This window comes from Podarcis tiliguerta, assembly GCF_965153285.1.
Source record: "Podarcis tiliguerta genome assembly, chromosome: Z".
Classification (NCBI taxonomy): domain Eukaryota; kingdom Metazoa; phylum Chordata; class Lepidosauria; order Squamata; family Lacertidae; genus Podarcis; species Podarcis tiliguerta.
In genome coordinates this window covers 13,279,287-13,305,613 of record NC_139553.1, presented here as the reverse complement: position 1 = coordinate 13,305,613, position 26,327 = coordinate 13,279,287, and the positions used below count along the sequence as shown (strand labels likewise).

The window sequence follows — 26,327 nt, the reverse complement described above, 5'->3', positions numbered from 1 at the left end:
GCTCCGGCAGCACCCCAAAACCCTTGTGCCACCCTTCAAAAGGCAGACAATATGAATCTTCTCAATTTTTTTTTTTTTTGAAAATAATATTTATTACTTTTCCAACAATTTAAACACTACAAAACAAAACAAAAACAAAGAACAAAAATAAAAAAATAAAAAATAACTGCAATACAATACAAAAACACTACATATCACTAACACGTTAAACTAACAAAACCAAACAAAAACAGTTTAAAACACCTCAAACAATTTCAATATCTTATCTTTCATTCACTTATTTCACCGACCTCCTCACACCTCCCTTTTTGTATTCCACTTCTGTCAATTGTTTCAGCAATTCCTTTCCATCTTCCTCTGTTTTCTATCGTATAATTATCTTAACACATTCTAACCTTATTTTTTCCTTTAATATTCTATTAATCTATTTATACTTAAATCCTTATAACATTTCTACTAAAGCCATATAACTTCATTCCAACATTCTTCTAACATTCATTAATTTTACAGTATTTCTGTAAATAGTCTTTAAACTTTTTCCAGTCTTCTTCCACCGACTCTTCTCCCTGGTCTCGGATTCTGCCAGTCATTTTCGCCAGTTCCATATAGTCCATCAACTTCATCTGCCATTCTTCCTGGGTGGGTAGATCTTGTGTCTTCCAATACTTCGTGATAAGTATTCTTGCTGCTGTTGTTGCATACATAAAAAAAGTTCTATCCTTCTTTAGCACCAATTGGCCCACCATGCCCAGGAGAAAGGCCTCTGGTTTCTTCAGGAAGGTATATTTGAATACCTTTTTCATTTCGTTAAAAATCATCATCTCTTAATCCTTGGGCATGTCCACCAAAGGTGAAAGAATGTGCCTTCAGTCTCTTTACATTTCAAGCATTTATTGTTGGGCAAATGATAACTTTTTTCAAGCTTGACTAGTGTCATGTACCACCTATAAATCATTTTCATTAAATTTTCTCTTAGGGCATTACATGCCATGAATTTCATACCTGTGGTCCATAACTGTTCCCAGTCAGCCATCATTCTGTTATGTCCAACATCTTGTGCCCATTTAATCATAGCTGATTTCACCATTTCATCCTGAGTGTTCCATTTCAACAGCAAGTTATACATTCTTGACAAATTCTTAATCTTTGGATCTGTTTCCAATTTTGATTTTTCCACCTGGAAACCAACTTTTTTGTCCAAATTGTATGCCTCCATTATTTGGTAATAATGGAGCCAATCTCGCACTTTGTTTTTCAATTTTTCAAAGCTCTGCAATTTTATTCTGTCTCCATCCTGTTCCAGAATTTCCCAATATTTCAGCCATTTGGCCTCCATATTGAGTTTTTTCTGTGCCTTCACTTCCATTGGTGACAACCATCTTGGGGTTTTCTTTTCTAACAAATCCTTATATCTTATCCAAACATTAAACAATGCTTTTCTAACAATATGATTTTTAAACGCTTTATGTGCTTTTACCTTGTCGTACCACAAATATGCATGCCAGCCAAATGCATTGTTGAAGCCTTCTAAATCCAACACTTCAGTATTTTCAAGAAGCAGCCATTCTCTCAGCCAGCAAAAAGCGGCTGATTCATAATAAAGTTTAAGGTCTGGCAGGGCAAATCCACCTCTTTCTTTGGCATCAGTTAATATCTTAAATTTTATTCGAGGCTTCTTGCCCTGCCAAACAAATCTGGAAATATCTTTCTGCCACTTCTTGAAACAATCCATCTTATCCAAAATTTGCAATGTTTGAAACAAAAACCATCCTTGGCAACACATTTATTTTTATCACAGCAATTCGGCCTAACAATGATAACTTCAAATTTGTCCATACTTCTAGATCTTTTTTCAATTCAATCCAACATTTTTCATCATTATCCTTAAATAAAGTCACATTTTTGGCAGTCATATTAACCCATAAATATTTCACTTTCTTAACCAATGTTAGTCCTGTCTCTTTCTGAAACTTCTCTCTCTCATTCACAGTTAAGTTTTTCTCTAAAACCTTAGTTTTTATCCTATTCAACTTAAAACCTGCTACCTGTCCAAATTCTTGGATCAGTTCCAATACCCTTTTAGTACTAGATTCTGGCTCCTGTAAAGTCAATACTAAATCATCAGCAAATGCTTTCAGTTTGTACTGTTTAGCTCCCACTTGTATACCTTTAACCTCTTGGTCCTTTCTAATCATATTTAACAAAACCTCAAGGACCGATATAAAGAGCAATGGAGAAATTGGGCAACCTTGTCGTGTCCCTTTCTCAATCTTAAACTCTTCTGTCACTACATTGTTCACAATTAATTTTGCCTTTTGTTCTGAATAAATTGCACCTATACCATTTTCAAAACCTTGCCCTACCCCCACCCCCTGTAGATTCTTCTTCATAAAACTCCAAGAAATGTTGTCAAAGGCTTTCCCTGCATCCACAAATATCAAGACTGCCTTAGTATTGATATTCACTTGTAGTTTTTCTAGAATATTAATTATATTCCTCATGTTGTCAGACAAATGTCTGCCCGGGAGAAAGCCCGCTTGGTCTTTAAGAATTTCTTCTACTAACACCTTTTTTAATCTCTTAGCCAAAATATCTGCAAAAATTTTGTAATCTACATTAAGCAGTGATATAGGGCGGTAGTTCTTAAGCTGTGTCTTTTCAGTCTCTGTTTTCGGTATAAGTGTAATATAAGCTTCCTTCCACGACTCTGGTGCCTTTCTCCCTTCCAATATTTCATTGCAGACTTCCTTCAATGGTTGTATTAACCATTCTTTCAAAGATCTGTAATATCTTGAAGTCAAACCATCTGGTCCTGGAGATTTTCCTAATTGCATGTTCTGAATAGCCCCTTCCACCTCCTGATCTGTTATTTTGCCATTCAACATTAGCTGTTTTTCCTGAGAGATTTTGTGTAGTCCATTTATTTTCAAAAATTGATCAATGTCCATTTCTTTCTGCTTCTCCTGTGTATAAAGTTGTTTGAAATACCTCTGAAAACACTTCCTGATCTCCGCTGGGTTCTGTATATTCTTTCCTTCCACTTCCAAATTCGTAATAGTATTAAGTTTCTGTTTTTTTTATTTGCCAGGCCAACAATTTTCCACACTTATTTGCTGATTCAAATGTCTTATGCCTCATCTGTTTAATCTTCCATTCTATTTCCTGATTCATCAGCTTCGTATATTGTACTTGGTATAACTTTATCTCTTTCAGGATCTCCTGTGACTTTGGTTTTGCTCGCAGTTTCTTCTCTCCCTTTATTTTCCCCAGGATTTTATCCTTTTTTTCATTCTGAATTCTCTTCTTAATTGCATTCTGTTGTATTAGAAATCCTCTCATAACCACTTTGCTTGCATCCCAAATTACTCTTTTTTCCACTGTAGTATTCATGTTTATCTTGAAGTAGTCTCTTAGAGTTTTTTGGGCCTTCTTGATCACCTCTTCATTCCTGAACAAAGTATCGTTCACCCTCCATCTAAAGGAACCAATTGGCGTCAATTTCATTTCCATCTTCACAGCATTATGGTCAGAGCAAGTTTTGGGGCAAATCTCCACTTTGCTGCTCTTCGGAACCAATCCCCTGGTTACCCAGATTTGGTCAATTCTTGTCCAAGTCATTTTAGCCTCAGAGAAGAAAGTTCCCTCTCTTCCCAGAGGGTTCTTCATTCTCCAAATGTCAACTAAGTCCATACTTTCAGTCATGTCAAAAAAGGTTTTTGGTAATCTACTATCTTTGGTGACTACCTGTCTCTGCGCCTTGTCCATATTTGTAGACACCACTCCATTCATATCTCCCATCAAGATCATATTATAATCCATATAATCCATCAGAATCTCGTGTAGCTTCTTAAAGAACTCCGATTTTCCTTCATCTGGTCATAAATACCTACAATCAGGAATTTCTCTCCTTGTGATTGAATTTCAATTGCAACAAATCTTCCTTGGTCATATTTGAATATGAATTTCAGTGATAGGCTCTCCTTTGCATAAAGGACCACTCCTCTTTTTTTGACTTTGTCTGATGAGATAAATTCTTGGCCCAGTCTTTTATTACTCAATATCTTCCTGTGTAGCCTTATCACATGTGTTTCTTGTAAACAAATCAAGTCCAACTGTTCTTTTTTCAATAAATGAAAGACTCTCTACCTTTTTTCTGGGGAGTTTAGTCCATTCACATTCCAGCTCAAAACCTGCAACGCCATCATGTAATTACTCTGATATTCCTCCAACTGCACCCAATGCTTGCTCTTCTTCTGTTGGTAGTGATGGTGACACATTCACTGGGAGAGCCAATCCAAAGGATAATGCTGATATATCCAATATTCCCCTGTTTGGTGATCTTCTGTCCAATGCTCTTTGTTCTAGTCCTCTATCTGGTGATCTTCTATCCGATGTTCTTGGCTCTTTTCCAAGTCCCTTCTGCAGATCTTCTTCGTATTTATACAAAAACTTTACTTTATCTTCTACTGATCTTATTTTTATTTTCCTTCCTTTGAAGCCGAAAGATAGGTGGGGGAAACTGCCACCTAAAGATGATTTTATTCCTTCTCAGCAGGGCAACAATATCTCCGTAGTTAGGCCTAAGATCCAAAAGATATTTCAGGACGTCTTTAAAAATTTCCACTCTTGACTGTTGTACTTCAAGGTTCTTCTGGTAATGCCAACCCAAGATTCTATCTCTCTCTTCTTTAGTTCGAAGGGTGATCAAACAGTCTCTTATTCTATTCTTCTCTTTTCCCCCTCCTCTTCCAAGTCTGAAGGCCCTCACAATTCTAAACTCTCCTTGACCCAAGTCCAAGTCCCAAAAGTCAGCAAATTCCTGTGTGAGAAAGTCTATCAAGCTTTCCTTCTCCAATTCAGGTAGGGCTCTGATCCTCAAATTAATCTGTTTTTCTTTAAGTTCAATCATAGCAAGCGTCAACTTATGTTCATCAAGTTGCCTCTGTAGGGCTGGGACTCTCTCTCTCTCCAGTTGTGTTACTTTCCATTCAGCAGCAACGGCTTTCTCCCTGGCTTCCTCCGCAGTTTGCCGAATCAAAGTAGATTCCTATATCAATTTCTGGATGATTTCTGTATTGGTATTCACCTTTTGTCCCAGATTGTTTATACTTTGTGTATTTGAGTCGATTTTAATAGTTGTAGCATCTATTTTCGCATTTAACGCGTCTCTTTTCCTGTTAAGCTGTTCCAGTGAATCATTTATCTTACCTAATGCAACCGCTAAGGCCTCTTCTGTCGACATTCCTCTTGGTTTTGAATGTACTGGTGCAGAAGCAGCAACAGAAGAAGCAGGGGGGCCTGATGTTGGGCCCCTCCTGGGTTGCTGCCAAGTCCTCCCAGACCTTAAAGTTTTTTCAGCAGTTGACTGATCTGTTTTTTCCTTTCCATTTGCCATAACACCTAAAAGATTCATGGTCAGTCCCAGCGTCTCACAGTTTTTTATCTTGCAGCTGGAAATTCCCCTAGCCCAGCTCTTGTAAAGCAACCAGTTTCAAAGACTTCCACTGGGGGGAAACAGTTTCTATTTATATTAGCCAGTAATGTTCTCTTTTAAACACAGTTCAAACAATCCAGAGTTAGTTTCAATTTTCAGTTACTTTTACTCCTTTTTAAAAGCAGCTGGAGACAGTAGAAACAATGTATTTCTCCCTTATTTAGCTAGCTGTCAATGAACGTTCTAAACGCTGTCAATGAACATTCCAAAAAACGTCAGTCCTGCTAGCAGTCTGTTTCCAGGGTCAGAGCTGCGGTATTTTAGCTCTCTTCGCTGTCTCCTACAGGCACACTCAGCCCACAACTCCCCCCCTCTTCTCCTGCCTCCAAGGGGGGGTTTAATGTTCTTTGCCAATGGAAATTTAATCCTTTACAAAAGGCTTTCCAAGACTTCAGCTTGCAGCCTCATTGCTTCAGTCTATTTACAAAAGGGGAAGGCGGACTTCCTGTATTGAACCTCCCCGTTTTGATATCAAATTAAATGTTTAAAAGTCCAATCCTCCCACTTCAGCTGTACTCACGGGTAATTACTTTGAAGTCAAATTCTCCACAGGAAAAAGTCAGTGCTCTCCGGCAACAGCTATGCGGCTTCGCTCCATGGAAGAAGCAGACGATTCGAAGCACCGCGCCGCTCACCCCACGTCGAGTAGGGGAGGCACAAAGGGTGCCCACCGAATCCCACGCTCACAGGCTTCTCCCGCCTGTGATTTTTTGCGGGGTCTCCGCCTTCGCCGTGGCGGCCAGACCCAGATTCCCACGGAGCAAATTCCTCCCGTGGATCTTCTCAATTTTGTGCCACCTTGACTGGGCGACCTGAGCAGTGCTCTGGGTCTGGGTAGGGAAGTCCAACGCTCTGGCAGTGTCCTAGAGCCCTTCTCTCCTGCCCAAACCTGGGCAAGCAAGTACAGTGGTACCTCAGGTTTTATACGCTTCAGGTTACAGACTCCGCTAACCCAGAAATAGTACCTCAGGTTAAGAACTTTGCTTCAGGATGAGAACAGAAATAGTGCTCCGGCAGCGTGGCAGCAGCAGGAGGCACCATTAGCTAAAGTGGTGCTTCAGGTTAAGAACAGTTTCTGGTTAAGTACGGACCTCCGAAACAAATTAAGTACTTAACCTGAGGTACCACTGTACGAGATTTCGCACTTGGGGAAGGCAGTGCCAGGGCTCTGGCATGCTATTCATCTCCAACAGCCACACGAAATGGATGCACTTTGTAATCTTTCCTAAAGTGGCAGCCTCTGGGAGGCCAATTTTTGGCACCCTCAAGTGGATCTTCTCACCTTTGTGTGGGCAAGCCCTTACAAGGCTTCCAGCTTCAGGAAGGCAGTGTCAGGACTTTGGCAGCATCCCAGAATCTTTCCTGAAATGGCTGCCCCCAAGTGGAACTTCCTAATTTTGCAACTAGGGCTGAGCGATTTCAACATACTGTAATGATATGTCACTAGTTAAACATGGCAATATACTGATGCAACACACTGCCCATGGACTGCAAGAAGATCAAACCTATCCATTCTTAAGGAAATCAGCCCTGAGTGATCACTGGAAGGACAGATCCTGAAACTGAGGCTCTAATACTTTGGCCACCTCATGAGAAGAGAAGACTCCCTGGAAAAGACCCTGATGTTGGGAAAGATTGAGGGCACAAGGAGAAGGGGATGACAGAGGATGAGATGCTTGGACAGTGTTCTTGAAGCTACCAACATGGGTTTGACCAAATTGCCGGAGGCAGTGGAAGACAGGAGTGCCTGGCATGCTCTGGTCCATGGGGTCACGAAGAGTCGGACATGACTAAACAACAACAAAACACTGGTTAAAATAAGGATGGGACTATGCAGAGGCGAATGGAAGGGATATGTGCTGGGAACTGGTATTACTTAGGCATCTAAAATTTATAAAATCGTACTTACCTTTAACATATTGTTACAACCTTTATTTTATGGTACAGATAATTTTAAAATTCAGACTTTTTCTCTAAAATCAAACCTGTGAAAGTAATTAGTAGCCTGGATTTCAAAGTTAAAGTGGGAGAATATTTCCTAAGAGACACAAGGGAGACACACAGAAGGAAGGGGACAAGGGAGGAATGAGGCTTAAAAAACCAGGCAAGGGTTATTTTTTGAAATAACCCCAGTTTAGGGAAGTAAATAAATAGAGCTCTCTCTCTCTCTCTCTCTCAGACACACACACACAGATTTCCAAAGTTTTCATGTCTGGGACACACTTTTTAGACATACATCATTTTGAGACACAGTAGCAAACTACAGGTTAAATGAATCCCTTTCCACCCCCCAGGAAAAAGGGGGGGCGAGTGTTCGGGTGGCAGGACACACTTACGCATTGCGACACACAGTTTGGAAAGCTCTGCACTACAGCAAAGCTTCAATTGCATTTGTTTTACTCAGCTGTGGGAAGGTTCTGTTCGGGCTCTGGCAGTTTCCCAGAGTCCTTGTGTTGCCCTTCCAAGGGCAGATAAAAAGGATCCTTAAAATTTTGTGCCACCTCAGCTGGGCACCCTGTGCAGAAAAACTGCCCATACTGCTCTGGCTCTAGGAAGGAAACTCCAGGGCTCTGGCAGCACCCTTCCCTCCTTCCCACAGCTAGGCAAGCAGTTACTGGACCTTCCGCTTAGGGAGGCGGTGCCAGGGCTGCAGCAGCCTCCAAAAGCCATAGCACCGCATTCCAACAGCCACACAAAATGGATGCACTTTGTAATCTTTCCTAAAATGGTTGCAGTCTATGGGAAGCTTTGGTGCCCCCAAGTGGATCTTCTCAAGTATGCATCTTCTCACCTTTGTGTGGGCAAGCCCTCAATAGGCTTCCGCCTTCAATATGGAGGTGCCAGGCCCTTGGAAGCACCTCAAGCGCCGCCCTCTTCCAACAGCCACACAAAATGGACCCAGTTCTTAATCTTTCCTAAAATGGCGACCAATTTGGCGCCCCCAAGAGGATCTTCTGAATTTTGCAAGGAGGGCTGAGCGATGTCTTGTTTTTCAACATTGTGATATGTCATCACGATATATACTGATACAGCACCATGTCCGTGTCTGAAATATGAACGGAGATATGTAGAGACGAACAGGCTTACGTGCCGGCAACTCATACTACTTAGGGGTCTAAAACTTATTCATTTTAAATTACGCTTAAGAAATTGTTACAACTGTGATTTTATATTACCAATAATTTTTAAAATTATACATTCTCTCTAAAATAAAAGCTGTAGAATAAATTATCAGCGTAGATGTGAAATGTAAGGTGACAGAAAGTTCCCTAACAGAGATGAGGGAGACGCAGATGGGGGGGGGGGACAACAGGGAGAAAGAGGCTTAAATAGGGCAAGAATTATTTTTATTGTTTTAAACTCAGCATTAAATAACTGGTTTATTTTTCTACCAGAGTAGTGGAGGCTGCCAAGTGAACCACAGTAACATGCCAGGCTTTGGGGAGGGGAGGCAGAAAGGGCTTCCTGCTCATGCAACAGCCCCAAATTTTGTGCCACCTAGGCAGGGTGACTCTTGCTTAAAAACTGCAGGCTCCGATTTGGCTCTGGGAAGAAAACTGGAGGGCTCTGGCAGACCCTAGAGCCCTTCCCTGCTCCCCAAAACTGGGCAAGCAGTTACTAGACTTCCAGCTTCAGGAAGGCAGTGCCAGGGCTGCAGCCGCCTCCAAGAGCCCTAGCATCACATTCCAACAGCCACACAAAATGGATGCACTTTGTAATCTTTCCTAAAATGGCTGCAGTCTACGGGAAGCTTTGCCGCCCCACGTGGATCTTCTCAAGTTTGCATCTTCCCACCTTTGTGTGGGCAAGCCCTTAATAGGCTTCCGGCTTCAATATGGCGGTGCCAGGCCCTTGGAAGCACCTCAAGCGCCACCCTCTTCCAACAGCCACACAAAATGGACCCAGTTCTTAATCTTTCCTAAAATGGCGGCCAATTTGGCGCCCCCAAGAGGATCTTCTGAATTTTGCAAGGAGGGCTGAGCGATGTCTTGCTTTTCAACATTGTGATATGTCATCGCGATATATACTGATACAGCACCATGTCCGTATCTGAAATATGAATGGAGATATGTAGAACAAACAGGGTTACGTGCTGGCAACTCATATTAGTTAGGGGACTAAAACGTATTTATTTTTTTTAGAAATTATTACAACTGTGATTTCATATTACCAACATTTATAAAATCTGCACCTTTTCTCTAAATAAAATCTGTGGAAGAAATCAGCAGCACAGATGTCAAAGATAAGATGAGAGAATGTTCCCTAACAGAGATGAGATAGACACAGATGGGGGGAGGCAAAGGGAGGAAAGAGGTTTAAACTCCAAATTAAATAACCCCCGTTTATTTTTCCATCAGAGTAGTGGAGGCTGCCATGCAAGCCACAGCAACATGCCAGGCTTTTGGCAGGGGAGGCAGAAAAGGCTTCCTCCTCTTGCAAGAGCCACCAAATTTTGTGTCACCTTGGCAGGGTGCCTTTTTCATAAAAACTGCAGGCTGCAGTCTGGCTCTGGGAAGGAAACTGTAGGGCTCTGGCAACCTCCTAGAGCCCTTCGCTTCTTCTCAAAACTGGGCAAGCAGTTACTAGACTTCCAGCTTCAGGAAGGCAGTGCCAGGGCTGCAGCAGCCTCCAAAAGCCATAGCACCGCATTCCAACAGCCACACAAAATGGATGCACCTTGTAATCTTTCCTAAAATGGCTGCGGCCTGTGGGAAGCTAGGATTTGGTGCCCCCAAGTGGATCTTCTCAAGTATGCATCTTCTCACCTTTGTGTGGGCAAGCCCTTACTAGGCTTCCGGCTTCAATATGGCAGTGCCAGGCTTTTGGAAGCACCCCTAGCACCGCCCTCTTCCAACAGTCACACAAAATGGACCCAATTCTTAATCTTTCCTAAAATGGCGGCCAATTTGGCGCCCCCAAGAGGATCTTCTGAATTTTGCAAGGAGGGCTGAACGATGTCTTGCTTTTCAACATTGTGATATGTCATCGTGATATATACTGATACAGCACCATGCCCGTATCTGAAATATGAACGGAGATATGTAGAACGAACAGGGTTACATGCCAGCAACTCATACTACTTAGGGGTCTAAAACCTATTTTAACTTACACTTAAGAATTTGTTACAACTGTGATTTTATATTACCAATAATTTTTAAAATAATACCTTTTTTTAAAAAAGCTGTAGAAGAAATCAGCAGCATAGATGTGAAATGTAAGGTGACAGAAAGTTCCCTAACAGAGATGAGGGAGACGCAGACTGTTTGTGTGGCAACAGGAGGAAAAAGGCTTAAACAGAGCAAGATTTATTTTTGTTTTAAACTCAGCATTAAATAACTCCAGTTTATTTTTCTACCAGAGTAGTGGAGGCTGCCATCCGAGCTACAGTAACATGCCGGGCTTTTGGGAGGGGATGCAGAAATGGCTTCCTACTCTTGCAAGAGCCCCAAATTTCGTGCCACCTAAGCTGGGCTTGCTGTGATGAAAGCTGCAGGCACTGATCTGGTTCTGGGAAGGAAACTGCAGGGCTCTGGCAGTGCACCTCTCTTCTCCGCAATGCTGCACAAACAAGTACTAGACTTCCCGTTTTGGGAAGGAGGGGCCACCCTAGCGCCACCCTCCCAAAAGCTATACAAAATGAATACACTTTGTAATACTTCCTAACATGGCACCCTCTGGGAGGACAATATTTGGTGCCCCCAAGTAGATCTTCTCAAGTATGCATCTTCTCACTTTTGTGTGGGCAAGTCCTTACTAAATTCTGGCTTCAGGAAAGCAGTGCCAGGGCTGCAGCAGCCCCCCCCCCAAAGCCCTAGTGCCGGCCTCCCACAGCTGCACAAAATAGATGCACTTTGTAATCATTCCAAAAATGGCAGCCTGTGCATGTCCAATATTTTTGGCGCCCCTAATTGGATCTTCTGAATTTTTCATCACCTCACATTTTGGAATGACTCCAATAGCCTAGCACTATGTAAAAACTGACTGAAAATAGTGTAAAGTACCTCCAGAGGAATATATCCTACAACAAAAGGAGGTTCTATACGCAATGTATTGACAGACTGAAATGAGCATCTTACATAAGCATAGGTCAGAACGGAAAAGGACAGTGTGATGTTTGCTTTTGAACAACATGATGTGTCACCAGTTAAACATCACTATATACCACCAATATAACACCATGTCTGAAATAAGGATGGAACTATGTAGAGGCAAACGGGGTGATCTGTTGGCAACTGCTACTGCATAGGGGTCTAACCTGAATAGGGGTCCAAAGGTAGAGTCTGGGTACCCTGGGCAGAAAAACTGCCAGGGATACTGCCACAACTCTGGCTCTGGGAAGGAAACTGCAGTGTCCTTGAACAGCTCCCTCCTCCGCAATGCTGCACAAGCAAGTACTAGATTTCCGGCTTTGGGAAGGTGGTGCCAGGGCTCTGGCATCCCAGAGCCCTAGCACCGCCCTTCCAAAGGCTACACAAAATGGATGCACTTTGTAATCTTTCCTAAAATGGTGATACAACGAGGCTGGGCGATGCCTGCTTTTCAACATCGTGATATGTCACTACCTAAACATTGTGATATACCAATACAACAGCATGTCTGAAATAAGGATAGAACCAGAGCATTTTTTCTAGAATAAAGTGGAGGAACTCATCATGAAACGTTTTGTTTGTGTATTGCAGCCCTAGTCGGATTGCCACCTTCCCTGCCCAGTACCTAAAAGTAAGGTGTGGTTAATAAATTCAAGCAGACAATGATCTGAATGATCAAGCATTGTGTATATATCCATTCTAGTTCTCCCAGACAAAAAAAATGAATAAAAAAGGTAAGGGAATTCAGCTGTTCCCCAAGTCCCTACTTAAATACCGCCCCCAATGGATCTATGTAGATGTGTACAGGGTCCTGTTCTGGCAACTGCTACTACTGAGGGGACTAAAACTTGTAAATGTTTTCTTACCCTTTAAATATTGTTACAACTGTTATTTTATATTACAGTACATGAAAATTTAATATTATCACCTTTTCCCTAAAAACAAAAAAAATCTGTAGAAATGATTTGCAGGATAGATATCAAAGGTAAGATGAGAGAATATTCCCTAACAAACATGAGGGGAGAAGGGAGGAAAGAGGCTTAAATAACTGGGACAAGGTTTTTTTTTTTTTTTTTTTTTTTTGCATAACCCCAGTTTAGGGAAGTAAATAAATATTATTATTTTTTTAGAGTGATAGTTATTCCAATTTTAACAAATACAGAAAAATTTGAAAAAGACAAAATACAGTAAAAATAAAAAAAGAAACAAGAATAGAAAAAAATTAAAAAGTACATAAAAACCACACCTCCACCCCACCAACAGGAGAAAAAACAAAAACATTTAAAAAAGAAACTCTTCTATTTTTCACAATTCCATCCTTCAATGACTTGTTTCCTCGACCTCCTCCCACCTCCCTTTTTGTATTCCAGTTAATAATTAAGTCAGCAAATTCTTTCCATCTTTCACTGCTTACTCACTTATTTATCTTAATCCATTTAAACCTTATCCTCCCATCAATATCTAAAAAATTATCTATACTCCAATCTAATAAAAAAAGAAAGAAAACCTTAAATCTTATACTCTTAAATCCTAAAATCTCAAATCCTTATCATGTTTCCCCTAAAGTCGTAAAAATTCATTCCACCATCTCCCAACATTCCTTAATTATACAATATTATACTAAATACTGTTTTAAAAATTCCCAATCTTTTTCACCATCTCTTCTCCCTGGTTTTGGATTTTATCAGTCTTTTCTGCCAATTTTATCAGTCTTTCTGTCAGTTCCATAAAATTCATCAACCTGGTGCTCTTATGTCCGAGGCTCTTAACTCTTCTCCCTGTTCTGTCTGTGGATTTCTTTCAGTACCTAAAATTAAATCCCAAAGGGCTTTCTTCTCAGCAGCTCCTTTATCCCATTTCAACATGTTTGCCCATACTCCATATTCAAAATTGTAATCCAAAAGGTGTTCCAAGGCATACTCCACAGTCCCTTTGAGGTTACGAAGCTCCACTTTTCCGAGCTTTCCCGCAGTGCCTCCCTCCAACAAAAAGTCCACCCATCTTGCCTTATTCAGTCCAATCGGGGCACTGTCTCTCCAATTCTGGCTCTCAAAGTCCATCACCTCAAACTTCAATTTGTATCCATCAGTTTGGTTCACTGGGGCCAGGGCCTCCACTTGAGTTTCTTCTTGCAGAGCCGAGACAGTTTGTTCCGTCTTCTTCTCCAATGCTTGCCATTTCAAAGTTAGTTCCACATCCTGAGCAGTTCCTAGAATCATAGAATCATAGAATCATAGAGTTGGAAGAGACCACAAGGGCCATCGAGTCCAACCCCCTGCCAAGCAAGAAACACCATCAGAGCACTCCTGACATATGGTTGTCAAGCCTCTGCTTAAAAAGACCTCCAAAGAAGGAGACTCCACCACACTCCTTGGCAGCAAATTCCACTGTCAAACAGCTCTTACTGTCAGGAAGTTCTTCCTAATGTTTAGGTGGAATCTTCTTTCTAGTAGTTTGGATCCATTGCTCCGTGTCCGCTTCTCTGGAGCAGCAGAAAACAACGTTTCTCCCTCCTCTATGTGACATCCTTTTATATATTTGAACATGGCTATCATATCACCCCTTAACCTCCTCTTCTCCAGGCTAAACATGCCCAGCTCCCTTAGCCGCTCCTCATAAGGCATCGTTTCCAGGCCTTTGACCATTTTGGTTGCCCTCCTCTGGGCACATTCCAGTTTGTCAGTGTCCTTCTTGAACTGTGGTGCCCAGAACTGGACACAGTACTCCAGGTGAGGTCTGACCAGAGCAGAATACAGTGGCACTATTACTTCCCTTGATCTAGATGCTATACTCCTATTGATGCAGCCCAGAATTGGATTGGCTTTTTTTGCTGCCGTGTCACACTGTTGGCTCATGTCAAGTTTGTGGTCAACCAAGACTCCTAGATCCTTTTCACATGTACTGCTCTCAAGCCAGGTGTCACCCATCTTGTATTTGTGCCTCTCATTTTTTTTGCCCGAGTGCAATACTTTACATTTCTCCCTGTTAAAATTCATCTTGTTTGTTTTTGCCCAGTTCTCTAATCTGTCAAGGTCGTTTTGAAGTGTGATCCTGTCCTCTGGGGTGTTAGCCACCCCTCCCAGTTTGGTGTCATCTGCAAATTTGATCAGGATGCCCTTGAGTCCATCATCCAAGTCATTGATAAAGATGTTGAATAAGACCGGGCCCAAGACAGAACCCTGTGGCACCCCACTAGTCACTCTTCTCCAGGATGAAGAGGAACCATTGATGAGCACCCTTTGGATCTGGTCAGTCAGCCAGTTACAAATCCACTGAGTGGTAGCATAGTCAAGACTGCATTTTACCAGCTTCTTTACAAGAATATCATGGGGCACCTTGTCAAATGCCTTGCTGAAATCAAGGTAGGCTACATTCACTGCGTTCCCTTCATCTACCAGGCTTGTAATTCTGTCAAAAAACGAGATCAGGTTAGTGTGACATGACTTATTTTTCAGAAATCCATGCTGACTATTGGTGATCACAGCATTCCTTTCTAGGTGCTCACAGACTGTTCGCTTCATGATCTGCTCCAGAATCTTCCCTGGTATTGATGTCATACTGACTGGGCGGTAATTGTTTGGGTCCTCTCTTTTCCCCTTTTTGAAAATAGGGACAACATTTGCCCTCCTCCAGTCTGCCGGGACTTCACCTGTTCTCCAGGAATTCTCAAAGATGACTGCCAGTGGTTCTGAGATCACATCTGCCAGTTCTTTTAATACTCTTGGATGCAGTTCATCTGGCACTGGAGACTTGAATACATCTAAACTAGCCAAGTATTCTTGTACTATCTCCTTAGTTATTCTGGGCTGTGTTTCCTCTGCTGAATCATTTGCTCCAAATTCTTCAGGTCGGGCATTGTTTTCTTTATCGGAGAAGACTGAGGCAAAGAAGGCATTGAAGAGTTCAGCCCTTTCTGTGTCCCCTGTTTGCATTTCACCATCTTCTCCTCTGAGTGACCCCACTGTTTATTTGTTCTTCCTTTTGCTACGAACGTACCCATAAAAGCCTTTTTTGTTGCTTTTAACCTCTCTAGCAAGCCTGTGCTTTAGCTTTTCTGACTTTGTGTCTACACGTGCTGGCTATTTGTTTGAATTCCTCTTTGGAATTCCCCCCTTTTCCATTTTTTGTACACATCCTTTTTAAATCTTAACTCAGTTAAAAGTTCTTTAGATAGCCACCCTGGCTTCTTTAGGCACCTTCCATGTTCCCGTCTCATTGGTATTGCCTGAAGTTGTGCTTTTACTATCTCCCTCTTAACAAACTCCCAGCCATCATGACCTCCCTTTCCTTTTAGTATTACTGTCCATGGGATCTCACCCAGTACTTCCCTAAGCTTTATGAAGTCGGCTTTCTTAAAGTCAAGAAATTGAGTCCTAGTATGTTTGGCTGCTCCTTTCTGCTGTATAGTAAACTTCAGAAGAGCATGATCACTAATGATCCTTCCACTTCTACCCCACTAACCAGGTCATCAACATTGGTTAGGACCAGATCTAAAATGGCTGTTCCTCTTGTTGCTTCTCCCACTTTCTGGACAAAGAAGTTGTCTGCAAGGCCAGTGAGGAATCTGTTTGACCTTATGCTCTTGGCTGAGTTTGACATCCAACAAATATCCGGGTAATTGAAGTCCCCCATTACTACTATCTCCCTTCCTTTTGCATGCTTGGCCATCTGTTCCAGGAAGGCATCATCTATGTCCTCCGTTTGGCTTGGGGATCTATAGTAAACTCCCACAATGAGGTCACTGTTATTCTTCTCTCCCTTAATTCTGACCCAAATGCTCTCACTTTGGCTTTGAGTTTCTAAATCTTGAATCTCTTCACAGGTATACACATCCCTGACATATAACGCCACTCCTCCTCCTTTCTTGTGTGGTCTGTTTCTCTGAAACAGATTGTATCCCTCCATTATTACATTCCAATCGTGGGACTTATCCCACCAGGTTTCAGGGATCCTATTATGTCATATTTAGTTTGCTGTACGAAGAGCTCAAGCTCATCTTGTTTATTTCCCATGCTTTGCGCATTAGTGTACAGACATTGAAGTCCATTAATCATTCCCCCGTGTCTCTTATTTAAGGATTTTTTCCTCCCACCACTAGGTCTGCGTGCTGTTTGCTCCATTTGGTCTATGACATTTGGATGATCATCTTCATCAGTTGATAGACTCCTACCTTCAGGAGCACTGTCTCCCTCCCCCACATTAGTCAGTTTAAAGCCCTCTTGATGAGGTTTCTGAGATTTTAGGCAAAAACATTCCTCCCAACTGTTGTGAGGTGCAGCCCATCGCTTGCCTGAAGTCCATCTTCAAGAAACTGCAGTCCGTGATCTAAGAATCCAAACCGTTCCTGTTTACACCATTTGCGAAGCCAGCTGTTCACTTCCACTATTTTCCCCTCTCTCCCTGGGCCACGTCGTTCAACTGGGAGGACAGATGAGATGACAATTTGTGCATTTAATTGCTTTAATTTCCTGCCCAGAGCCTTATAGTCTCTTTTGATCTTCTGGAGGCTATTGCTTGCAGTGTCATTGGTTCCCACATGAACCAAGAGGAAGGGGTATTTGTCAGTGGGTTTTATGATTCCTTGCAGTCGTTCAGTTACATCTTGGATCTTAGCCCCGGGGAGACAGCACACTTCCTGAGACATCTTGTCAGGCCCACAGATCACTGCTTCTGTTCCCCTCAGTAGGGAATCCCCTATCACCACTACACGCCTCCTCTTAGGTTTGGTCAGGGTTCTTCCGTGAGCTGTCCGTTCCAAGGTCGCCTGCACATTCCCTGAGGACTGACTTTGCTGCTCGTCTTCATATACCTGATCGACTGTAATGAGGGAGAGATCCTCAAATGGAGTCTGCTCTTCGTCTTCTATGCTAGGGGAGAGGACCTCAAAACGATTGTGTATTTCTAAACAATCAGAGCGAACCCTGGGCCTCCTACTTCTTTGAGTCACGTTTCTCCATATATCTGGCTCCTGTGTTGGTGAACTAGCCTCCTTCTCAGGGGAGTCCCCTGTCTCCTCCTTGGTGGAGACGGTGTGCTCTGTTGCTTCCAAGAAGAGATCCAGCTCTCTAATTCTTTGGACCGTAGCTACACGTTCCTCCAGTTGCTGGACTTTGTCTTTTAGGAGGGCAATCAACCTCCAATTGCTGCAGGTAAAGCTGCCTGCAACCTTTGGCAAGATGGCAAACATTGCGCAGGAACCGCAGGCGACTGCAGCTGTTCCCTCCCCCTCCATCTTGAGAACGTGTCGTTGGGGGTGGCTACAGCGGTCCTTTGCACAGGGAGAGCAGCTAATCAGCCACAAAGAATCACACACACAAGAAAACCCTTTTGGCTCCTTCTTCAGCTGCTGCCCTGCAAGCTCCTGTTGAATTACTCACTTTTTGTTCCAAGACAAATACATTCTGTTCCAAGTCAGAAACACTTTGTTCACAAGTGTCCACTTTCTTTATCATCAAGTCTGTCGTTTCATGCAATTGCTCCAACAGAGCATTTATTTTGTCAAACATATTCCCTAGAGCTTCTTGTTTCTCCATTCTTATCTTAAGACTCTTCAAGGCCGCTTATTTCTCAGCTTCTGTTTTTTGGTGGAAAGTTCCACCTCTCAAATGTAACAGTTGCAACAGTTTCTGAAGCTCCCTCTATCGGCAACAGTTTCTATTTTTTGTTATTTCAAGTCAGAATCCAGTAACAAAATTACAATTCAACTTTTCTTCTTTTTAAATACCACAAAACCAGTGCGAAAAAATATATATCTCTATTCAACTGTCCATCAAGATGTGCTCCATTCCCTGTTGTTAATTTTTTCAAATCGTAAAACTTTTTGACAGCCCGATCCCAGGCTCGAGACAGTGGTGAATTAAGCTGTCTTCCTCACTCTCCTGCAGGTTTAAATCGTCCACAAAAAAGTTCCCCCTCTTCCCCTGCTTCCGAGGGGGTATTCAGTAACTTAAATGGTGAAAATTTAATACTTTGCAAAATACTTTTCCCAGGCTTTAGCTTACGGCAACTTTGCTTTGATCTTTTTACAAAACGGAAGGCAGACTTCCTGTTTAGACCTTCATGTTCAAATGCCAAATTAAAATGTTTAGTAGTCCAATTTTCTGTTTACTTACGAATATTTACTTAGAGTCCAAATGTCCACAGGAAAAGTTGGCGCTTTCTGGCAACAGCAATGTGGCTTCACTCCTTGAAAGTAGCGGTTGATTCGATGTACCGTGCCGCTCACCCCACATTGCTCCGGAGCCCCGAAACTGGGTCTCTCCATGAGTAGGGGAGGTGCAAAAGGTACCTGCCGAATCCCAAGTCCACGGGCTTCTTCTGCCCGTGGTTTTTAGTGGGTCTCCGCCTCGCCGTGGCGGTCAGACCCTAATTTCCAAGGAGCGTATTCCTCCAAGATGGAGGAAATCCGCCATTACCAGAAGCGCCAACCCGGAAGTCTAGGGAAGTAAATAAATAGCGGAATTCCACTCTCCATTTATTTACCTCCCCCCCCACTGCAGTCTCATAAGGTTTAGTGGTTTAGTGGCAGCACCCCAGAGCCCTTGTGCCACCCTTCCAAAGGCAGACAATATAGATCTTCTCAATTTTGTGCCACCTTGGCTGAGCGACCTGAGCAGCACTCTGGTTCTGGGTAGGGAAGTCCAAGGCTCTGGCAGTGTCCTAGAGCCCTTCTTTCCTGGCCAACCCTGGGCAAGCAAGTACTCTGGCAGCATGCCAGAGTCCTAGCACCGCCCTCCATGGATGCACTTTGAAATCTTTCCTAAAAAGGGTGCCTCTGGAAGGCCAATATTTGGCACCCCCAAGTGGATCTTCTGAATTTTGGAACACCTCAGATTTTTGGCTGACTGAAATAGCATAGCACTATGTATAAAGCAGAACTGGAATGATGGACTGGAAACAGTTAAGAACCTCTGGAGGAACATACCTAAAACAAAAGCAAGTCCTACATGCAATATATTATGTCACAAATGAGGTACTGATACTTGAAAAGGCAGGAAGATTCACAGACTGAAATGAGCATCCTACATAAACATAGGTGATAAAGGAAAAGTGCTGCATCTAGGGCGGGGAGATGTCTGCTTTTCAACATTGTGATATGTCATCAGCTAAACATCATTATATACCGCTATAACAGCAAGTCTGAAATAGGCACGGAGCTATGTAGAGGTGAGTGGACACATAATTCTTAAATTAGCAGCTTTTATCTAAAATAAAAGCTGTAGAACTAATGAGTAGCATAGATATCAAAGGTAAGGTGATGGAACGTTCCCTAAAAGAGAGGAGAGGGCACAGAAACACACACACAGGAGGGGAGAAGAGAGGAAAGAGGCTTAGAAAACAAGACAAGTTTATTTATTTTTAACTCAGTAAATAACACCAGTTTACTTTTTCATTGGAATAGTGGTGGCTGCCAAGCAAGTCTCAGCAACATGGGAGAAGGGGAGGTGAGGCAGAAAGGGCTTCCTGCTGTTGCATGGGCTTAAGCAGAACTCTGGTGTTAGGAGGTGTGGGGGAAGTAAATAAAAAGAGAGCAGAAGAAACCTACTCTCCCTTTATTTACTGCCGCCACACAAATACACCTGATTAAAGCCTTGATCGCATAAGGTTTATCCTCCCCAAGAAGGATAAAATGTGCAGACTTTGGTAATCTTTTGAAGCCAATATTTGGAGCCTCCAAGTGGATCTTCTGAATTTTGCAGCCCCTCAGATTTTTTTTGTTACTGAAATAGCATAGTACTATGTAAAAAGGAGAACAGGAATAATGGACTGGAAGAAGCATTAAGTACCTCAGGAGGAATATACTCTACAATAAAAATAGGCCCTACTTTTTTACCAAATTAATTTAATTTACTACAATTTCTTAAAATCAGGTTTCCCACTCCTGTTCCAAACATATGGTCGTCGTCATTTCCTTACATTGTCACATCATTTCTTATTTAGAGTCCAGTTCATATGTGCACATGGTATCCCAGGCAGCCAAGGAGACACAGGTACAGGAGTGTTGAATATTCATTAATTCCTCATCCCACTTAGAATAGGGAGTTCTGTTCATCAGAATCCCCATTACGCTTGAGCAATATTGTGCAGACCGCTCCATGCATGGAAACTTAACATCCCACAATCTAATATCCTAGCATCCCAGTGCATAATAGGAACTGCTCAGAGTCCTTGAAAACAGGAAAACTCAACAGGATGATTATGATGATGCAAAATAATTTATTGCCATCTCTATGACAACCATGGAACTTGTGAGGAAGGAGACTATTAGGATGTCATCATGTAAGATGGAAGTGTAGAATAAGAACTACTCAGGGAGGGAGGGGGTAGAAAGAGAAATAAATTCACTCTTCCTGGTGGTACCTGACCGTTCTCACTGGCTCCCTTTACACAGCAGTTGGTCATATTCCCTACAACTGTAGGGGCAAAACCTATATTTTTGAAAATGATAAAGTGGAAGAAAAAAAATTCCTTTCCTCCCAGCCTATTTAAACTAGGCTAAAACTCTTCACTCAACATCCAGTTTTCTACACTACGGCTTTGATTTTAATATTGAAGTGTATTCTGTCCCATGAGCCCCAACTACCATCCAAAATGGTAAAGCCTAGAGTTTACCACCTCATCAGTTGTTGTAGGAACTAGGCCTAGAAGCCTTCAAAAGGCCAACTCAGAAGAACATTTTTTGATGCCTCAATTGATGAGCCCAACTCAAAGTACAGGCTGTTCTCTTGAAAGCTGTAAATGAAATGTGGACAACCATTGGCCCTAGGGTCCACATAGAGTCTCATTTTATGCATCCCACATGTCTCCTGAATTTAATCCCTTTTCTTGCATCCTAAGAGAGCTTTTCTTTTCATTATTCACCCCAGCTTTGTTAAATGTCTCCCCATCTTAATATATAGTTTCAGAATGATTGGAAGGAGCAGCATTTTATTTGATAAAAATAAATTTCGTGTGTGTGTATATTTCTTGCTTGCACAGCATACGGAGGGGGGGGGACTAAGGTGTAATGTCCCCCCAAAGTCTGAGAACAAATTGATAGTTTCTACCAGCAGTGTGGAGAACTGGAGTCTATGATATATGAAACCAGAGAGACAAAATTGTCCTGGGTTATCTAATCCAGAATAAAAAACTGCCCTATTTCAATTTTCACTGAGGCTACCTCAAATTAGTTTTCAGTTCTATGCAGATGTACTGCAAAGGTGAGGAGCCCCAGCGTCACCATCTCTCACTGGAGAAGGGTGGATGGGAAATGTGCATAAAGATGAATGTATTTGTGAAAATAACATACAGAAACATTAGGAAAAAATGCTTGCAAAAATGTTTACACTAGTCAAAACTGCAGAGAAATATGTGTTTTAATACAATAATTTGGCACCACAGTGCTGTAGAATTTTTGTGAGGGGTTTTAAAAGTTTGCAAACTGCTTCATAAATATGGAGAACTTGATTAAAGATTGGAAAAATGAGAAACTGAAATGACCAAAATTGACAAGAGCCTTCCATCCCTGGTTGACACAAACCGGGAATCTGCTTGAAAGTAGAACAAATGCCTCTTCCATCCCCCTGCACTCCTGGGCTTCTCTTTTCTGTCTTGTTTTGCTGTGTGTGCATTTTCAAAATAACCCATCCCAAAGCTCCTATTTCCATCACTGATTGTTTGGCTGAGGCCAGTCTGTGCAAACATTGCACAAGCCTTCCTCCGCCCTTCAGCTCCTTTGGCAGAGCCCCCAGCTGCAGCAGAAAAATACCCTTTCCCCTGAAATGCCCCACCTCACTTGTTTAAACTCTCTGCCGTTTGTTGATTCTGCTCCATGACATGAAAAGGCCAAAAAGAAGCCCAGAGTTTCTCACTTGCTCCGAGGTGTACATTGTGTAGATCCTGCTGGTATCATCATGACCCTAAATACCTGGGTGGTATTTTGTGCAGTGTTCCCCTTGGGAGTTTGCTGGCTGTCAAGAACCCAACGGGTAAGTTTGACCTCTAGAAAAACAGGGCTGCAAGGGAAAGAGTTCATTTCCTCCTGCTAAAGAAATACTTGATGGAGTTGATCCAGCTCTTTAAATAAAACTGTGGGGTAGTTCAGTGGTAAACCTCCATTAATTTGCCCTCCTCAGCTTTGAGCCTGCTCCCTGCTCCCGCATCTCTATGAATGGCACCATCTAGTCAGCAGTTTTTGCGTGGCTAGTTTCACGCATGGAAAGAAGCACTCCGTCAGATACTAGGTTGAAAATATATATAAGCCCAGATCATTGCAGTGGGTGAAGGGGGAATGTATTGCTGTAGTGTTGTCTCTGAACAAGACATTTAAAATTTATTTATTATGGCACTTGGACTTCTTTAACCAGAGACATGTCAGAGCAGCTTACAAAGATAAACACTAAGATGGCCCCAGGCCTCAAGTATCACAATCTAAAAACACACACAGCACACAAGGAAAAAACAAGAGGGAGGGAGGAGTAGAAAGTTCAAGCACAAGTCCTTTCAACTGCAGTTTTTATTTACAGCCAATGTCAGCGGAGGTTCTGGCACGCTCTCTAATACTCCTCAGATGAAAATAGGGACATTTCTCCCCACCTCCCAAATGACCCTCCTCAAATCCCCATTCCACCCCCCCCCAGCATTTCCTATCAGAAGAAGGGTGGGTGCCACCACCACTTCATCAGTGGGACACAGCACACACCCCTTCCGCCTTCCTGGAAAGAACACATTGATCCTGATTTGATTTTATTATTTGGTAGATTTACAAAAATAAAAATACACCAAAAATATCAAAGTTTTGCAAGGGATTATGAGGGGGGGAAACAAACCTTTTACAAGTGACACAAACTTACTTAGAATGCTAGGGGTGCCTTTTGGGGGTAAGGGTTCCACTTGGCTCCTTTTAGAGCTGGGCTATTTTTTTGTTAAGGGTCATGGCTATTTAGTTTCTATGTCAACACGGTATCTGTATTTGACCTCTTTAGTTACACAAAGGCCTGTTCACAAAGGTAGCCGCTAAGGAGACAACTGTCAGATAATATAGGGACATGCCAAACCAGTCCCTATCCTCTTGGCAACTATGGGTTCCAGAGTCCTGCTTTTAAAATCATGATCAATCACACACAAACTAGCCACCTCTTAAGCAGCACACACACACACACACACACACACACACACACACCCCTATCATTCCAAATATATGACTACACTTTCTTGCTTTTAAAAATGGCCCTCAGATACGCCCAACTTGGGAGGGTGGGTAGGGATTGGGACCCTCCATATTGCAGTTTCGTCAGGCAGGCTGTCATCTGAGGAAGTCCTCTCTGGTTTACCCCTCATAGTCCCCAGGTTCCCTGTCTGCATTGGAGGGGCTGCTCTATCATCCCACCCCACTTCTTCAGAGGGCAACCCATCAAGCCAAGAGTCAGGTCCACACATTCATAGTTTCTGACTCTCTCTCCGCCCTCTTGCCCCTTGCAGACGTTTCTGGATTCTTTGGAAACTCATGACACTTCCTCATATTTTGGCACCAATTCAGTATTTGAAGGTAAGAAGTTAGCTACTACCCTGCTTTTGCATTAGCAAGCACAGTCTGGGTTCAAATGGGTCGTCTGCTCTGCAATTGCAGGGGGGAAGCCTTCTATTGGCTACCAACTTTGTAACCTGGGATTGGAGGGAGAAGGGGATGCTGTGTGTGTGTGTGTGTGTGTGTGTGTGTGTATGTATGATTATGATTATTAAAATTTGTATGCCACCCTATACACACAGGTCTCAGGGCAGTTTACACGATAAAATCACAACAAAATACACAATCAAAATGAAACAAAAACAACCAAATAGCACTCCCCTCTCACATGTACACATTTTAAAAGAGCATTTGAATGTCAATCAGCCAAAGACCTGGTTAAAGAATCATTGCACTTGTTTGAATTCTTCATCAATATCTATAGTTTTTATTAACGCCAGGTGTTTCCACAGTGCCAGAGTTCAAAGTGGTGTACCTGACTTGCTCCTGTGAAGAGGGCCATGCTGGATGGACATCTTGCAAAACCCAACTTTGCTCATTCAGAGCCTCAGGGGAAGTCTTTGCCTTCAAATTCTCAGAGGACCAAGCCCTCTTTCCCACTTCCTTCGTGAGCAACCGAAGGCTGAGCTCATCCAACAGTTTGCTACGCCGTTTCTGGGGCAACTGTTTTGCTGGGGGACAGATCCTCAGTCCTCCAGGTGCAGAAGGCCGAATGACATATTGTGAAGGGCAGCTGGTGAGTTTAGTCTCAGCATGTTTTAAGAAGCAAAGATCCCCTATGAGGCAGGCAAATATCACATTTCTGCAAGTATCTAAGTACATCAGCTTGAGCTCCAAGATTGGCAGCGGAGGCCCTGTTGGTGATGTTGCCCTTGGGGGTTACCAAGTTGGTGCTGACCTGGCACAGGGCCTTCTCAGTGGTGGTTCTCCATTTGTGAAATGCATCTGGTTGATAGATACTGTTTCTGGCAACTTTGAAATTATTAGCTGTGAGGATATGTGATTGTTTCTATATCTTTTACAAAAAAAATGTAATGTCTTTAATTGAGAAGTATTACTTTTTGGGGTGGATGTGGGTGGGTTTTTGGTTTGCCAGCCTGGGCTTCTTTGACAGCAAGGGAAGAATATGATTCTAATTTAATAATCATAATCATCTCACATAATTAAACTATGGAACTCATTCCCAGAGTAGGCAGTGATGGCTACCAATTTGGATGGTTTAAAAGAGGACTGGAGAAACTCACAGAGGATAAGGCTTTCAGTGGCTACTAGCCATGATGGCTAGGCTCTGCCTCCACAGCCTGAATACCAGTTGCTAGAGACTGCACCAAGGGAGAGTGTTTTTGTGCTCAGGCCTGCTTGTCAGTTTCCTGCAGGCCATTGTCAGAGGCGGGTGCTGGACTAGATGGGCCTTTGGCCTGATCCAGGAGATTCTTCTTTCTTATGTTTTTACCTCCTCCTAGCAAGGATTTGTCATTGTCCATGGTGCTAAAATTCACATTAAGCCAGTTAGAAGACAAGACCAAGGGCTGCTGATGGGCCCACTCCTTCCCAAACCTCACGTCATCTTAAGGACTCAACAGAACAACAAAACAACACAGACAGGTAGGCATTTTTGTCAGAACCTTGTCAAGAACCAGGGGGTCTGGTCTGCGTGTCAGTCTATGTTGTTCAGAGTAGGAATGGGGAAGAAATTCAGTAAAGTAAAGTTGAACCTATTTGTCCTCTGAAACAATATGCAAATCAAAATGCAGACACCCACTGAAATTCGCAATGCAGGTCTCCAGTCAAGTAATACTTTAAAAATCGCATGTAGTATGCATGAAATACGTTAGCGATAATGACATCCATAGATCTGAAGGCAGCCCTGTTTAGGGAAGCTTTTAATATTTGATGAATTATTGTATTTTAATATTTTGCTGGAAGCCTCCCAGAGTGGCTGGGGAAACCCAGCCAGACGGGTGGGGGTATAAATAATAATAATAATAATAATAATAATAATAATAATAATAATATTGATTATATCAGAGAAAACTGTGTAAACAATGTGTATATTAGGAGAACAAAGGAAGCAGCCGCATATTGGCTCTGAGCACTGGTCCAAATAGCTCAGTACTATTTACTGGCTTGGACGCGGGTGGCGCTGTGGGTAAAACCTCAGCGCCTAGGGCTTGCCGATCGCATGGTCGGCGGTTTGAATCCCCGCGGCGGGGTGAGCGCCCGTCCTTCGGTCCCAGCT

At 42.6% G+C, this 26,327-nt stretch overlaps 2 protein-coding genes across 12 annotated transcripts in view; one reads left to right on the top strand and one right to left on the bottom strand.

The window, feature by feature from the left end:
- Positions 1-17,846, bottom strand: part of LOC310669594 (uncharacterized protein) — a 570,356-nt gene extending 552,510 nt beyond the window's left edge. The window contains exon 1 of the mRNA XM_083423962.1: positions 16,030-17,846. Coding sequence (XP_083280088.1) covers positions 16,823-17,815 — 993 coding nt within the window. The 5' untranslated portion in view covers positions 17,816-17,846 and the 3' untranslated portion in view covers positions 16,030-16,822. The remainder of the gene's footprint in view (positions 1-16,029) is intronic.
- Positions 17,847-22,352: 4,506 nt separating this feature from the next.
- The window catches only part of ADAMTS13 (ADAM metallopeptidase with thrombospondin type 1 motif 13), a 38,408-nt gene continuing 34,433 nt past the window's right edge, over positions 22,353-26,327 (top strand). For 2 of the 11 annotated variants that reach the window (XR_014507179.1, XR_014507180.1), the window contains exons 1-4: positions 22,353-22,550; positions 24,043-24,109; positions 24,529-24,824; positions 25,552-25,693. Coding sequence is in view for 6 of the 11 variants with exons in the window: in XM_083423363.1 (XP_083279489.1) it covers positions 22,476-22,550; positions 24,043-24,109; positions 24,529-24,824; positions 25,552-25,693 (580 nt within the window). In the remaining 5 variants the exon portion in view is untranslated. The remainder of the gene's footprint in view (positions 22,551-24,042; positions 24,110-24,528; positions 24,825-25,551; positions 25,694-26,327) is intronic. The other 9 variants (XR_014507181.1, XR_014507183.1, XM_083423363.1 and 6 more) reach the window with 6 other exon arrangements.